The sequence below is a fragment of the Stegostoma tigrinum genome, unplaced genomic scaffold (assembly GCF_030684315.1).
Source record: "Stegostoma tigrinum isolate sSteTig4 unplaced genomic scaffold, sSteTig4.hap1 scaffold_386, whole genome shotgun sequence".
Taxonomy (NCBI): Eukaryota; Metazoa; Chordata; class Chondrichthyes; order Orectolobiformes; family Stegostomatidae; genus Stegostoma; species Stegostoma tigrinum.
The window spans coordinates 48,803-65,405 of record NW_026728314.1 but is presented as its reverse complement, the minus strand read 5'-3'; the positions used below and the strand labels follow the sequence as shown (position 1 = coordinate 65,405).

Below are 16,603 nucleotides of genomic sequence, written 5' to 3'. Positions count from 1 at the left end.
TCCCTCTGTGTCTTATGAGCAAACAATGTCAACCACAACCAGTCCCCTCGCCCTGGCTGGGTCCACAAGAGCGGCACGGTGGCTCAGTGATTAGCACTGCTGCCTCACAGCACCAGGGATCTGGGTTCAATTCCACCCTCGGGCGACTGTGTGGAGTTTGCATATTCTCCCCGTGTCTGTGTGGGTTTGCTCTGGGTTCCTCCCACTGTCCAAAGATGCGTTGGCTAGGTGGATTGGTCGTGCTGAATTGCCCCATAGTGTCCAGGGATGTGTAGCTTCGGTCGGTTACAGGGTCTCGGTCTGGGTGGGCTGCTCTGAGGGTCACTGTAGACTTGTTGGGCTGAAGGGCCTGTTTCCACACTGTAGGGATTCTGTATCCAGCTGGTCGAGTGTATTTGAGGAATACTGTTGGGTGGAACAACAAGAGAAAGCCCTTGTCTGAAGCAAGATGTGTGTTATCGAATGATAGCAGTCAGGTCCACGATACACTGGTGCTGTAGACAATGCTACTTCAATGGTAGGTCTGTCTCCTTCAAGATGCAAAGCTGTTCTGCCTTTCCCAACCCAAGTCCTCATGATGGTTTCTGATTGGGTGGCGTTTGATGAAGCCATCGGAATTAACCCTTCATAACCATTACCTTACAGCTGCACTTACCGAAGAGCACATTGGCAGCAATATACCTTCCTTTGAAAACCAAGTGTGGAGCTGGATGAACACAGCAGGTCAAGCAGCATCTTAGCAGCACAAAAGCTGATGTTTTGGACCTAGACCCTTCTGTTATCTTGGATTCCCCACATCTGCAGTTCCCATTATCTCTACCTTCCTTTGATATTCTTTTGACCGTGCGGGGAATTGCACCTGCCCTCATTGAAGAAAAAGCTTTAGAATTGACCTTAAGGACTAACCCTCCATCTCAGCTGCTGCAATGGAGCTATCTCTGCCGTGCCCGTTGTGTGTTTGAGTATGATTTCAACTTGCTGTTGTCACGTGTTGCCTCAGCTGTTGAGTATTTACAGCAATGCCTGTAACTCGGATAAATATTCCCTACGCTGTTGCCAGCCCCGTCCCTCACAACCCCCCCCCACTCCGCTGCTCTTTGTGGTTTCGCGTTTGTGTGCCTTGCTGCGTTTGAGATAAAATGCCACTGTCTGAGGCCAGTGTTGTTTACACTGCTTTAAACTTTGGACCCTGGAATGTGGCCAGACAGGTGCCTGGGGTGTATGTCAGTGTGCTGAGAACACGTCAGCAGCCTGCTGCTTCTACAAGCCCTGAGTGCACAGAGCTCGTGCAAGAGTCAGCCTCTTAGAGCGGCCCAGTCCTTACTGCTAGGCATTGGCACGCAGATTGTACCAGGATGTGAGACACACGAGAGAAGAGGGGCACCAGCCCCGACATCAGGAGAGAGGCAGGGTGAGAACTGAAGACAAACAGCAATTCAAAATCACGCAGGTCTGGTTTTGCTGCGAGCACAGATGATTGACTTGGCTGGAGCTCAGTAAAACTGGTTAAAGTCAACGGAAGAAGATTTGTAAGGGACTTGAAAAAAGTTAACTCTGTTTTTCGCTCCACAGATGCTGCCAGATCTGCTGAGTTTTTCCAGCAATTTCTGTTTTTGTTTGTTTTAAAAACTGTTCCTGAACAAGTTAGCTGAGGCAGGTTAAAGCCAATGGTTAAAGCAACAGTTTGACATCACACATTTTGTTCCCATTATTCCATGTTATGTACTCACATGAAAAGGTCCCAACAGCAAAGGTTCCATCTCTTGAACCTTGCACTTCTTTTAAGATATTTAGGGTCTATGATAGAGCCTTTGATCTTAGGTCTGTATTTGCTAGTCACCCCTGAGAGATGCAGTGGGATGGTTTGCTCTTATGGTGTATTATAAATGCAATTGGTAATGTGTACATGCTCGACATGTGAGGCCAGTGAATTCAGAAATGGTTTCTACTGCCTCCTTCAGGTGGACTGTGGGTGGTACCCTGAGTGGCAAACCATTGGACTCAGCGCTCAACATGAGGCACAACGTTAAATTGTGTGTTGTATCCCCAATGGTGAAAGTGAGCTGGCATTAGCAACCCTAACGCTGGCCCTAACCCTGATCCTAACACACATCCTAAATGTAACACTAAACCTAATCCTACTACTAACCCTAATCCTATCCCTAAAGCTAACCCTAATGCTGAGCCTAACCCTAACCCTGAACCTAACCCTAATGCTGAGCCTAACCCTAACCCTGAACCTAACCCTAGTCCTAAATATAACACTGAACCTAATCCTATCCCTTAAGCCTGACCCTAACCCTATTGCTGACCCTAACCGTGTTGCCGAGCCTAACCCTAACCGTGTTGCTGAGCCTGAGCCTAACCCTAACCCTGTTGCTGAGCCTAACTCTAATGCAATCCCTGTTGCTAAACCTAACCCTAACCCTGAACCTAACCCTAATCCTAAATGTAACACTAAACCTAATCCTACTACTAACCCTAATCCTATCCCTAAAGCTAACCCTAATGCTGACCCTGAGCCCGACGCTATCGCTGAGCCTGACCCTGACCCTGACCCTAACACTGACCCTAACGCTAACCTGAGCCTTAATGCTATCTCATCAATCTGTTCATTTGTGCCTGTTTATTTGTGTGTTGCAGGTTCCTGCGGCGTAACCCCGGCGGAAATTGTCTGATGCTCTCAGCTGGCGAGGAACTCGAGTGGTCATCTTTTCAGGCAGGGCACCGCCTTCGGTTTTGCCAGGATGTCAGATGCCCCCTCGGGTGTGTGAGCTCCAGGCCAGTGCCGGTCGAAGCCTGAAAGTGGAGGGGCTGGAGGGGGGTGGTGGGGGGGGTGGTGGTGGTTTGGAAGCAGCGTGGGGGTTCGGTAAGGAGTGAGGACGAGAGCCAGCTGGAGAGCGATGGGATTGTTCTGCCATGGTCACATAGGATAAATGGCAGTTAATGAGGAGTGGATTACTGTTTGCTGCTGCTACTTATTGCTGCTGTTGTGCGGACCTCTCTCAGACTCGCTGCCCCCACTCTCCACGCCTCGAGCTGGCCAGCGCTCACGATGGTTAGCGTTTGGAAGTTTGTACGCAATTGCCGTCAGCTGGAGCTGCACCGTTTGATCTTGTTGCTGATTGCATTCAGTCTGATCTCTATGTGCTTCTTGGCCTACTACGTGACAAACAGCCCAAAGATTAAGGAGGCTCTGCCGCTGCCAATTAGCGATTGCAACAACCAGCACAGGACATCGCTGCCATCACAGTCTCTCAGGCGATTCGTGCCTGCAGTCGACACGTCAAGGACCGACCCCGTGGTCCTGGTTTTCGCTGAAAGTATTTATTCCCAACTAGGTCAAGAAATAGTGGCTATTTTGGAGTCTAGCCGCTTCAAATATAGGATAGAAATAGCCCCTGGGAAAGGGGATGTGCCAACCTTAACAGACAAAGATCGGGGTCGCTATGCCCTCATTGTTTATGAAAATGTACTCAAGTATGTGAACCTGGATGCCTGGAATAGGGAGCTGCTGGATAAATACTGTATAGAGTACAGCGTTGGAATCATTGGCTTCTTCAAGGCCAACGAGAACAGCTTGCTTAGCGCTCAGCTCAAGGGTTTCCCTCTGTACCTGCACTCCAACCTCGGACTAAAGGACTATCACATCAACCCCAACGCCCCGCTGCTTTATGTGACACGGGCCAATGAGGTGGAGCAGGGGCCATTGCCCGGAGACGACTGGACGGTCTTCCAGTCCAATCACAGCACCTACGAGCCAGTTCTCCTGGCCAGCACGAAGTCAGCAGAGTTTATCCCCCACCTGAGCACGCACAAAGCACTGCACGCAACCGTGGTCCAGGACCTCGGGTTGCACGATGGCATCCAGCGAGTCTTCTTTGGCAACAACCTCAACTTCTGGCTCCACAAGCTGATTTTCGTGGACGCGATTGCCTACCTTACAGGCAAGCGCCTGTGCTTGCCCCTGGACCGTTATCTCCTCGTGGACATTGACGACATCTTTGTGGGGAAGGAAGGGACCAGGATGAAAGTTGCGGATGTTGAGGTAAGCAACTGTGCTGTCTCTTCACGCGATCGAGGAGTGAGGTAACACAGGAGGAGGCCATTCAGCTCCCATCCCTGTGCTGGTTTTGCAAATGAGCTTTCAAAATTGTCTTCTCCTCATTGTCGTACCTGTAACTTTCTTCTTCAAATATTTGTCCAATCCTGTGTCCAAATGTTGTTGTTGGATTTGCCTCCAGCTTATTTTCATACAGTGTACTCCAGGTTGAAACAATTTGCTGAGATTTTAAAAAAGCATTCTCCTCTGATTTTGTGCATCTTTTGCCAACTACCTTTAATAGTTAAAACTGATTTTGAGTTGTCATTTGGTAGCACAGGGCTTGACCAATGCTGAGAAAGACACATTTTGTGGTGCACTTACAAATACTGGAAGCTACATGTATTAAAGGGCTTGTTTATGCTCACAAAAAGAATGTCCACAAAGTGTACCATTTTCAATTCAACAAAACAAGTGACAGTGATTCGTTAGTTCATTGCTCAGTGTAATACCCTATTCAGAGTCAACTTGCCCGGTTTGCAATTTAAACAAAGTCTGGCTGTTAACTGTCACTTGTCATTAACTTGTGCATTTTCCATGGCAGTGGCTCTCAAATTGGAGTTCACTTGTCATCCAATCAGCAATCTCCTCTCATTCGGTGTAAATGTTGTTTCAGTATTTCTTCTGAATTGAACTGACAAGCGTATGGAGAAAATCTCCATGTGAGTGCAACATTTTTATCAGCACTGCTTATTTCAGCTTCTTAGTCTGCTGAAATAGAATTTGTACTCTCGCTCTCATGGTATTGGCCAAAGAGCAATGCCAGTCAGGTTAGCAGACCCATTCTCGATATGGTTTGCAGGAATTTCCAAACTGTTGCTTTTTTTCAGGAATATGGAATTATACATTGAACACGTTTTAGATTCAGCTTAAGTTATTATGTTTATTGAAAATGTAACTCTGCGCATTAAAAACCTGTCATATTGTTATGTGATCATTTTAAATAAGTTTTTTGAAAGGAGATTCTTTGCAAGAGCATTGAGTGAGTGTGTATTATCTTCCTTTCAGTGGGCTGGCACGGTGGCCTTATTGGTTAGCACTGCTGCCTCACAGCACCAGAGACCTGGGTTCTAGCCTCAGGCAACTGAATGTGTGGAGTTGGCACATTCTCCCAGTGTCCGCATGGGTTTCCTCAGGGAGCTCTGGTTTCCTCCTACAGTCCAAAGATGTGCAGGGTAGGGTGGATTGGCCATGCTAAATTGTCCCGTAATGTCCAAGGATGTGCAGGCTTACATGGGTTATCCATGGGAAATGTAAGGTCACAGGGATAGCTTGGAGGGACTGAGTCTGAGTTGGATGTTCTTCAGAGGATTGGTGCCAACTTGACAGGCCAAAGGGCCTCTTTCTGCCCTGTGTAAGGATTCTAGCATGCTTAGTTTTTTAGAATTTGTGTTGCATTTAAGTTGATGGATGCAGATATACTTTGAATTGCAATGGTGCAGAAGGCAGGCTCATACCAAATGAACACTTCTTGCAGTCATTAGACTTAATATGGAAGAGTTCCTGTTACATAGCTTTTCTTCTCATAATGTCATGGTCAAAAATTGAAGGGAATTGATATCACGACAGTTGGCTTGGAATAACGTTCAGCTTGTCACCTGCCAATGTTCTCCTCCAACTCCTTGGTACCCTCTATAGACCTGAAGAATATTAACCCCTTAAATAATTGCAGAAAGTCCAGAACTGCTACAGGGAATGGAAAGGTTAACAAGATTGGCTTTTAGCAAATTATTTGTCATGGCTCGGTAGGAAGAGCCATCTGCAACTTAGACTATCGGCAGCCATCATTTTTAAATGTTTGATCTTGGGTTCATGCATTCCAATTGTAAGTAACAGTAGGAGTTGCTGGATCCTGAGAACCTTCAGTCACTCTTCAGTTGTGGACTTGTTCAGAGTTTGATGCATATGAGCCTGCTTACTGTTGTTGCCCACTGTGTTTGTTTGGCCAAGGTTCCAGAAAAGTAAACAAAGCTGTGAGAAGAGCTGGGGGCCAGGATTGCATCATGGAACAGGCCCTTTAAAACTTTGGGAATGAAATCTGCTACACACATAGGAAGTAGTGTCAGAGAGCTCTACAGACAGCTGTGATGCAAAATTTACATCTTTGAGACAGTGGCCAGTGATGGCCCTCAATGTGAGTGGCATTTTCTGAAGTGTGGACAGGCTGTCACAGTTCACAATATTGAGTACACACTAGTAGCTGACACTTTTATCCCAGTATTCTTGCATGTTTGTCTAAAATGGAAGCAATTCTCATTTGTCATAGAATTTTTTTTCAACATCCCATCTTTGTCGAACATAAAAGCAACCAGTGAAGTATTTCTCATTGGAAGAAGACATATTTTTCAGAGGAGCAGATGTGGCTTCCAATCTTAGAATCATACAGCACAGAAGGGAGGGCATTTGGCCCATCTGTCTCTGTTGTCACTTCCTATGAGCCATTCAATTAGTACCATTACCCTGCTCTTCCCAACAGCACTTCTCATTTTATATGTGTATTGCTGTATCCTCCTCAATCTTCTTCACCCCCAATCCCTAAGGCCAGATTACAAAATTTGTTTTGTGTTTAAAAGACAATTATTTGAAACAATTAGATTAAGGTGCAGTAGCATATGGATATTGGGAAAGTTCCTACTTCTATTGAAAAGCATTGTTTGACACAAAATTCCTGTTTAGAATTGATTTTAAAAAATAATGACTTGGAACTATGAATATAAATACCAGGCATTGTCCCAGTGGAACCCGCCCTCAGGCTGCCTTCCCAGAGAATTCTTTAATGTACAACTCATTTAAGATTATTGTCAACATCGTGCTCTGCAGAATGGATGCTGATGGCAAAGTCAATAAAAAAACAAGCTGGAATATGAAGCTGACCTATTGGTGACTGTGTAACTGCATGAAAAGACCTTTCTAATGTTTTTTAGGAAGGGAAATCTGTTATTCCTACCTGGTCTGACCTACAGCAATGTGGTCGACTCCTAACAGCCCTGTGGGCAATCAGGGATGGATATGAAATGTTGCCCAGCAAATGATAAAAACACACTGGAAGCACAGGTTTGGCTGGGAACCTTTTGCAACCACGTTTTGAAACTACAAATAGAGGCGATATAACTTCTTGGAAAATGGAAAGTGGATGTGAAAAGCTGGTGTAGAGGGACATTCCATGAAATGTTAATTGTTTGCAGCAGCTGCTGCCTTTTCTGCTACTTCTCTGTTTGTTGGTCTGTCTTCACCTCTCTTCACTTTTTTTAAAGTTTCTTTAATTTCTGTCTTTTTTGATTGCTCCCTTTCAACAGAGCGTTTGTTCACCTAATGTTCTCTTCTTTCTATACAATGCTAATTTAACAAAAGTGTGTAATAATTTTTTTCAAGAACAGAGATACTGCTTATAATTACACTGATGTTTGCAGTGATCAGGAGCTTCCCTTCCTGGTGAATTCTAGATATTGCTGGCACGCTGCTAACTCTAACAGAGCAGCTGGAATGGTCTTTCTAAAACCCCAATTTTGATTTTAAACAGCAAGGAAACCTTAACACCAGATTAGCATAATGTTGGAGATAGGATGCTTTCAGGGCAATGGAGTAGGATTTGATTGAATAGAGGATGAGGATTGGGCCGTCAGGCCGTCAGTTTCACGTAGAGGAACGGACAAAGTGAGCACCCCAAGATGAACAGTCAGCATCGCCAAGAGGAACGGGTGAGGTCGGGACTCTGAGACAGGCAGTCAGCATCGTGTATATAGTTGTATGTGTGCGTGGCTGTGCTGCACTATAGGTTGCTTCATACACTGCAGTTTACACTGAAATCTGTCTGTTGGCCTCAGCTATACCTTGTGGCTGCAAATGTGAAGTAAGCTCAAGGGGCCAAATGATCCACTCGTGCTCTTGTCTCTTGCTTACTTGCCACTTTCTTTGACCCAATACTGTCAGTCTGATGGAGAGGGTTGGATGTGGGACTCAGAGAAAGAAAGAGGCTGCTTTAGGAAGAAAGGTCTGTGAGACTTAACATAACTGAGTTGTCCCGACACCTGGTTGACCAGCAGCCTGAGCCCCTTGTAGCTGTGACAAGTCTGCAGGGTAGATCTGGTGCAGAATCGCAGTCAGAGGGCTTGACAACAATGATTAAGCATGATGAAAGTTCGGATGACATTCGCTGTGTAGTTGTCACCTGTGCTTGGATTTCTGTCTTTGCACGCTATTGCTAATGTGGCTTAAATGAGTGAAGAAAAAGACTGTGGAAGTTTGTTGTGTGAGGTTGAATTGCTCTTTCCCTCTGTGAGAAATGAAATGACAAACTCTTGAATGAATCCTGTATTTACATTAGCAGCAACTGCAAATGTGCTGACCATTTGTAATTCACTTTTGCAGACTTTTGCTAATTAAGTTAAATTGTATCCCACCCCTCCCCCCATCCCAGCTACATACACGCACATATATGCACATGTATACACACAGGTATACATGCGCACGTATACACACAAATACACATACACACTCGTGCATGTACACACATGCTCACATAACCACACATGCACATGTATGCATGCACACGTGCACACACAAAAAAATCATTGGGCTGTTATTGATTGCGTTAACAGGCCGAAGTAGGTTGCATTGTTTTGCAGTTTCCTTGCCTTTTTTCCAAGCCTCTGTCAGCCCGTGTCCCCCGCGACCCACCCATCTGATTATTCCTTCTTCCTCTTCAGTTTTTACCCTTCAGTTGTTGCTGCGATAAAGCTGTCGTGTGGTTCCTGTCACGTAGATAGTCATCATGGACTCGAAACCTGAACTCTGTTTCTGTCTCCACAAATGCTGTCAGACTAGTGCTTCTAATGCCTTCTCGCTGAGTTTCAGACCTGCTCGAATCTGCAGTCATTTTGTTCATTTTAGGGTCTTCCTTTCCTGGGTGTGTCTGTCTGTCTCTCTCTGTTTCTGGGAACTCTTTCATTCCTGAATTCAACTCTTTGATCTAACCCACTCATTTTTCTTAAAAATCGAAAGAACTGCGGATGCTGCAAATCAGGAACAAAGTTCTGACGAAGGGTCACCGGACCCGAAACATTAGCTCTGTTTTCTCCTTCACAGATGCTGCCAGACCTGCTGAGCTTTTCCAGCAACTTTGTCTTTGTTCTCTTATTTTTCTTTCTACCTGTTCAGTTGATTTTAAGCAGTTATCCTCTCTTCACTGACTTTGTTAACATTTAACCTTCACATTTGGGATGGCACGGTGGCTCAGTGGTTAGCACTGCTGCCTCACAGCACTAGGGACCCGGGTTCGATTCCAGCCTCGGGCAACTGTCTCTGTGGAGTTTGGACCTTCTCCCTGTGTCTGTGTGGGTTTTCTCCAGGTGCTCTGGTTTCCTCCCACAGCCCAGAGATGTGCAGGCTAGGTGGATTGGCCATGCTAAATTGCCCTTAGTGCTCAGGGATGTTTAGGTTAAGTGGGTTAGACATGGGAAATTAGGAGAATGGGTCTGGTGGGATGCTGTTCAGAGGGGTGGTGTGGACTTGTTGGGCTGAATGGCCTGTTTCCCCACTGTAGCGATTCTATGATCACACTCATAACTGGATGAGGTGCTCACTTGGCTTTGTACTGATGCTGCTGGATTCCGGATCCTTCTTGCCCCCGAATTTAAGAAAACCAGAAGTAACTCAGCTGTTCAAAAGACTGCACACAATTTACAGAGGGCTCTTATACATGGGTAATGTCCCTACCTCTGAAGCAGGAGGCCCTGCCTGCTCCAGAGTTGTGTAATAACATAGTCAAACAGGTTGCTTAGAGTCTATCTACAATTTACAGCACAAAACTGAAGCCATTTGGCCCATTTTGCCAGTGCTCGCATTTGTCCATCCTCCCTCCCTCCCTCCCTCCCTCCCTCCCTCTTATAGGGTGGCACGGTAGCTCAGTGGTTAGCACTGCAGCCTCACAGCACCAGGGACCTGGGTTCGATTTCAGCCTCTGAACTGTCTGTGTGGAGTTTGCACATTCTCCCTGTATCTGTGTGGGTTTCTGCCGGGTGCTCCGGTTTCCTCCCACAGTCCAAAGATGTGCGTGCTATGTGGATTGGCAATGCTAAATTCCCATAGTGTTCAGGGGTGTTAGTGTTATAAGGGGATGGGTCTGGGAGAGATGCTTCAAGGGGCAGTGCGGACTTGTTGGGCCGAAGGGCCTTTTTCACACTGTAGGGAATCTAATCTAATCTAATCTAATCACCCCATGAGATTGGTGAGCACTCCGTAAGGGAGAGAGTTTGAGAGTATTGCAGTGTGAGGGAGAAAGGCATTGCTGTTAGGTGGGAGGAAAAGAGCTGGGGTGGAGCATAAACATTGTCCAGATGGGCAGAATGGCCTATTTCTGCTATGTAAAAGTGTTGTCATTTCTGGTAAGCCACCGTGCATTTGCTTTAAACCTTGCATCGAATTAGTGTGGAAACAGGCCATTCGGCCTGCTTGAGTCGACACCAGCCACCCAAAGAGCATCCCACCCAGACCCATCCCATCCCTGTAACCTGACATCCCCATTGGCCAACCCACCTAACCTGCACATCCCTGCACACTACGGACAATTTAGCATGGCCGGTTGACAGAACCTGCATAGCTTTGGACTGTGGGAGGAAACTCACGCAGACACAGGGAGAAGGTGCAAACTCCACACAGACAGTCACCCGAAGGTGGGGTCACACCTGGGCCCCCTGGTGCTGTGAGGCAGCAGCGTTAACCGCTGAGCCACTGCCCTGCATGGTAGGGAGTTGGAAATCTGTTTGTAGCTGTGGGATACTGCATCCTATGTAATTGAAGTTAGGCTGGAAGGATTTATGCATTTGATTTAATAAAGAATTAGTGGGATTTGTGATTTTCTGAAATTTTTGAATGTGAACCTTCAGTTTTCCTTTTATCTGTTTGAGTTGGACGTGAAATGCTTGTGCTGGCACTGCGTTCAGATAGCACCAAAACCATGGGCATTCTGTCGGGAGCTCTGCTGTGACAGTGGGCTGCTCTGATGAAGGGTCTAGGCCCGAAACGTCAGCTTTTGTGCTCCTGAGATGCTGCTTGGCCTGCTGTGTTCATCCAGCTTCACACTTTGTTATCTCTGTTCTCACAAGGTTGGTCAAACAGGAGCTAAGAAATGCTTCCCATTCGTGATTCATGAAGGTGTACTATTCGACTGCATTGACAAATGGCTATGATAGTGAAAGCAGGATTCAGAACCACAAATCTCAAATCATTTCTGAGCCTTCTCCAGTTCCTTGGAGTAAGCGACATGTAGATGAAATATCCTTTTATGGAACTATTTAGGTGCAAATGGAGTCAACATGGGATTGATATTGATTGCCATGAAATATGCAATTTCTTTCAAATGAGTCTGCACCTAACCTTTGTCTAACCCTATTGGCATAATCCTCTGTCAGTTTACATGTCCATTGGGCCTCTCAATTTAACCCCCAGGCCGTAGACAGCCCCCACCCCACATGCTACAGATGCTGTAGAGCCCCAGACATCCTGTTATTTAGGCCCTAATCCTACACAATAGTAAAAAAAGACATACGGTGTAGTTGGTTAGCTTTAGCACTGACTTTCATTTTTGTTGCAATGCCAACGATTCCTCCTCAAGAAATCCGCAAGCCCTGTTTACTGCCTATGGGAGCTCATTGTGCCAATCGTTCAGCGAGTCTCCTCCAATACAGCAAGGATGGCTATTCAAATGCATTTGATTGGCAGTAAACCATTTTCTGACATCCTTACACTGTGGAAGAAATTGAACAAATATAAGCCCTGGAGAACCTGAGCTCTGACACTTTGCAGATCAATGTGTAAGGCATGGCGTTGCTTCGCCTGAGGATATTATGATGACAGAGACAGCGTAGAATCATAGAATCCCTACGGTGTGGAAACGGGCCATTCGGCCCAACAAGTCCATGCCGCCCCTCCAAAGAGCATCCGACCCAGAACCATTTTCTCACCCCTGATTTCCCATGTTTAACCCATCCACCCCTGGGCACTATGGACAACTTAGCACGGCCAATCCACCTACTCTGCACATCTTTGGACTGTGGGAGGAAACCGGAGCACCCGGAAGAAACCCACGCAGACATGGGGAGAATGTGCAAACTCCACTCAGACAGTCGCCCGAGGGTGGAATCGAACCCGAGTTCCTGGCACTGAGAGGCAGCAGTGCTAACCACTGAGCCACTTAACACCAAGGATTTACAGATGGGTGGTGTACACTCTTGCAAAGCCAACTTTGACGGTCGGAGGTGGAGTCCAGCATGGCAGTGAAGGGGGTCCCGGGTATCTGCGAGAGCAGGCAGCCTGTGGCCTCCCAGAGAGTGAGCACAAGCAGAGGAGATCGAGCCCTTGTAGGGAGTGCGAGCCCAGCATGGCTAAGCACTCAACACAGGCAGTTCAACTTTTAACAGCAGTTGCTGGAAAAGCACAGCAGGTCTGGCAACATCTGTGAGGAAAAGATCAGAGTTAATGTTTCAGGCCAAGTGACCCTTCCTCAGAACTCAAAGCTCCTTTGGGTCTGGTGACCCTCCCTCAAACTCAGTTCTGAAGAAGGGTCACTGAACCGGAAATGTTAACCCTGATTTTTTTTCTTCACAGATACTACCAGACCTGCTGAGCTTTTCCAGCAACTTCTGTTTTTGTTCCTGCTTTACAGCACCCGCAGTTCTTCCAGTTCTTGTTCAAGAAGGACTGCAGTGTTCAACTTTTAACTTAATTTCTTTACTCTTCTACTTTATAGAATGGTTTTGTATCTGGGTACCTAAGATGACACTGGGGGTGGTAACATTGTAAATTTTTCGCCATGCTGTTGTACTTGAGTATGTGTGACAATAAAACCGAATTCTAATTCTTACAAAAAAAAGCCAGATGAGGACAGGAATAGTCCACTTGAACATTGAGTCTGAACCAAACTTTAACTCCTTCCTGCTCATTTTCTGCGGTCCCACACAGCGACCTGCATCATTTTGATAGGATTTATGGATCTGGCTCTAACACCAGCTTTAATATTTCATTTTTAATCATCTTATTTGGATGTGTTAAGTCAACCCTCCCTGAAAAGGGACTTGAAGCTGAGGTCATAGGTCAGCAAAGATTTAATGAGCCAAAGGGTGCTATGAGACTCCTTGACTCGATCTACTCTAATCCCAATTTGCAGTTCTTGGCTCACAGCTGTAACTATTATGTTGTTTTGAGCGCTCACTCGTGTACTTTATAAAGATAATCAGGTTACGTGCCTCTACCACACTCCCAGGCAGTGCATTCCAGACTGGGTCACGACCCCTGCGCCACGAGACACTTTGGATTCGATAACAATGTCATGTTGGCACGGTGGCTCAGTGGTTAGCACTGCTGCCTCAGCGCCAGGGACCCGGGTTCGATTCCTGCCTCAGGCGACTGTCTGTGTGGAGTTTGCACGTTCTCCCTGTGTCTGCATGGGTTTTCGCCAGGTGCTCCGGTTTCCTCCCACAGTCCAAAGGTGTGCAGGCTAGGTGGACTGGCCATGCTAAATTGCCCGTAGTGTTCAGGGGTGTGTAGATTAGGTGGATTGTATGGGGATGGGTCTGGGTGGGATGCTCCCTAAGGGTTGGTATGGACTTGTTGGGCCGAATGGCCTGTTTCCACACTGTAGGGATTCTATGATCATCCTACATCCAAAGATGTGCGGGTTAGGTCAGTTGGCCATGCTAAATTGCCCATAGTGTCAGGAATGTGTAGGTAGGTGCATTAACCGTGGGAAATACAGGGATGGGGTAGTGGGATGGGTGGATGTGGATGTGTTGAGGAAAATTCCCTGCTTCCTCACTGCAGGGATTCTAAGCATTTGTCCCAAATCATCCATTATAGCTGTGATCCATGAGAACCAAAATAATACATTTTCAAATCCAAAACTGTCAGGATCCTGCCTGAACTGATGTTGTTGACAGCTTGGAGATTAGCTGTCGGTTCTTTGTGGTATGCTCGTTTGAGTAAAACCAATTGTACTGTTACCCAAGACTGGAACAGCACTCAGCGAGAATGAATGGCAGCAACTGATCTTCTTTGACTCTGTGTATGCGGGCTGCCTGGATTTTGTTGGAATGCTGTTTACAATAAGTTATGTAGATGTTGCCTTGTTTGAGAAGGTGGAGGAAAGATTAACATCGATCTGAGATTTATTGTAAACACATTACTGCTCTCTGTTCCATTTCACTCGTGAGCGAAACCCTGAACCTATTCTCGTACCTTGTTCCCGTTTGGAAGGGACTAGGTTACATTTGACCAACTGTCCTTCCCTCTGTCCCCCACTTTCTCTCTCTTGCTCTCTCTCTCCCCCCTCCCCCCCCTTCCTCGCTCTCTCTCTCGCGCTCTCTCTCTCTCGCTGTCCACCCCCCCCACCCCGTCCTCTCTCCCCTCTCCCTCTCCCCCACCCCTGTCCTCTCTCTCCCCCACCCTGGTCCTCTCTCTCCCTCCCTCCATCCTCTCTCTCCCTCCCTCCATCCTCTCTCTCCCTCCCCCTCTGTCCGTCCGTCCGTCTGTCTGTCTGCCTGTCTCTCTCGCGCTCTCTCCCTTTCTGTCAACCCCTCCCTTTCCCTTTACCCCCCGCTGTCCCTCTCCCTCTCTCTTCACTGTCCCTCTCCCTCCCTCCCTCCTTATGATCTGTTGCCCCCCCCCCAACTTGCTCTCTCTCTTCCCCTCAACACTCTCTCTCTCCCCCTCCTTGCTCTCTCTCAAGCCCTCTCTCTCACTCTGTCTCTATTCCCCCTCCCCTCAGTCACTCCAGTTACCCCCAGTTGCTATCTCTAGCTATACACATTTCATAGAGCCTTCAGCACATAACCAAACAACCTGTTTCCTTGCCTCTTGGATCTCCAATAAATCATTTAAACAATGCCATTGAAAGACAAAGGGGGTTAATCTTTCATTGCGTGTATGATTTGTTTTCCTCAGATTTGCTTGCTAATGATTAACCTTTAGTTCCTGAGGATTACAGGAGAGTTGGAGCAAATTGGATTCTTTAAGGTATTGGGAACTTTAATTTTCAACATCACCATGGTAACGAGATGGGGAGGTCAATTCCAAGCAGTAGAAATGTTTCCAACAATTCGGTGCATGATTGTCATTTTTGCAATTGAACATTACATAAATTTAATTTTAAATAGCCATTCTGATGATATACTTAGGGCACCTTGTTAGCAACTGGCTGATGTTTACGGTGATAGGAGCCTCAGAGAAATAATTAGGAAGCCCTGGATGAACGAGCTGGAATAGAAAGCTGCTTCGTGTTTTTCTGATCATTAAGGCATCCAATATTTGGACTGTCAGGGTGGGGGTGGTGGTGGTGTGGAATATGTATTGTCTCAATGTATTTGGAGCCTTATTTCTCGGATTACGTTGCCTTATTCTTTGAACTCTGTGTCCTAGTTTTGTAGCTCAGTTAATACTGAAGGGTCACCACAGTTCTCAGCCTGGGGGAATGTAAAAATATGGCATGAAAAATAAAATGTGAAGCTTGGAGTGCAGATGTTGGGAATAGGTCGCGCTTGGCTGGATGGTTGGGGAGACACACTGTTTATTACTCCTGGTTACCAATGTGCTTAAGGTCTGCTTTCAAACCCTATGCTAGTCCAGCAACAGTGTCTTAACATGCTGTGGTGTCAGGCAGTAGTAGAAGCAGAATAGTCCCCTTGATGACCACGTCGTTTCTCAAAAACACTGCCCCAGGGAAGGGGGTTTGAGCTCAAGCATCCGCGATGTCCTCATGCGTTAAATGCTTCATCCTGGAGTCGAATCGCTGGAGATGGATGTTACAAAGAGATTTTCTTTTCAATCTTTTGTGCCATCTTCCTTGCCAAGCCCAAGCATTGATTGCCCACTTCTAATTCATGGAATCCCTTCGCAGTGCGAGAGCAGGCCATTCAACCCATCGGGTCCACAACAACTGTCCAAAGAGCATCCCGCCCAGAACCCCCCCCCTCCCCCCCACCGCGCCGTAATCCTGCATTCCCCATGGCTAACTTAGCTAGCCTAAACAAACCTGGACCCTTCAGGCAATTTAGCATGGCCAAACTACCCTAGCCTACACATCTTTGGACAGTGGGGGAAAACCAGAGCACTCTGAGGAAACCCACACAGACACGGGGAGAATGTGCAAACTCCACGCAGACAGCCATCCGAGGATGGAATCGAGGATGGAATCGAGCCTGGGTCCCTGGCGCTATGAGGCTGCGGTGCTAACCACTGAGCTGCCGTGCCACGCCATTGTCCTTGAGAATGTGATGATGGGCACAACTCCCATGATGCTGTTGGATAGAGAATTCCAGAATTTCATATCAGTGATAGTGAAGGACGCGAGCTCCAACATAGGCTGATGTGTGGTTTGAAGAGGAACTTGCAAACAGTGATGTTCCCATATACGCCCTGGCTTTGCCCTTCTAAGTGCTTGGTGTGTGGAAAGAGCCGTGCTGAGCTGCTGCAGCTATCTTATGGATAATGCACAGTGCAGCCACTGTGGCC

General features: G+C 46.8%; 1 protein-coding gene across 1 annotated transcript in view; it reads left to right on the top strand.

The window, feature by feature from the left end:
* Positions 1 to 2,858: 2,858 nt before the first annotated feature.
* The window catches only part of LOC132208408 (bifunctional heparan sulfate N-deacetylase/N-sulfotransferase 2-like), a gene marked incomplete at its 3' end in the record, with an annotated part of 60,046 nt that continues 46,301 nt past the window's right edge, over positions 2,859 to 16,603 (top strand). Inside the window, exon 1 of the mRNA XM_059643996.1 lies at positions 2,859 to 4,048. Coding sequence (XP_059499979.1) covers positions 3,056 to 4,048 — 993 coding nt within the window. The remainder of the gene's footprint in view (positions 4,049 to 16,603) is intronic.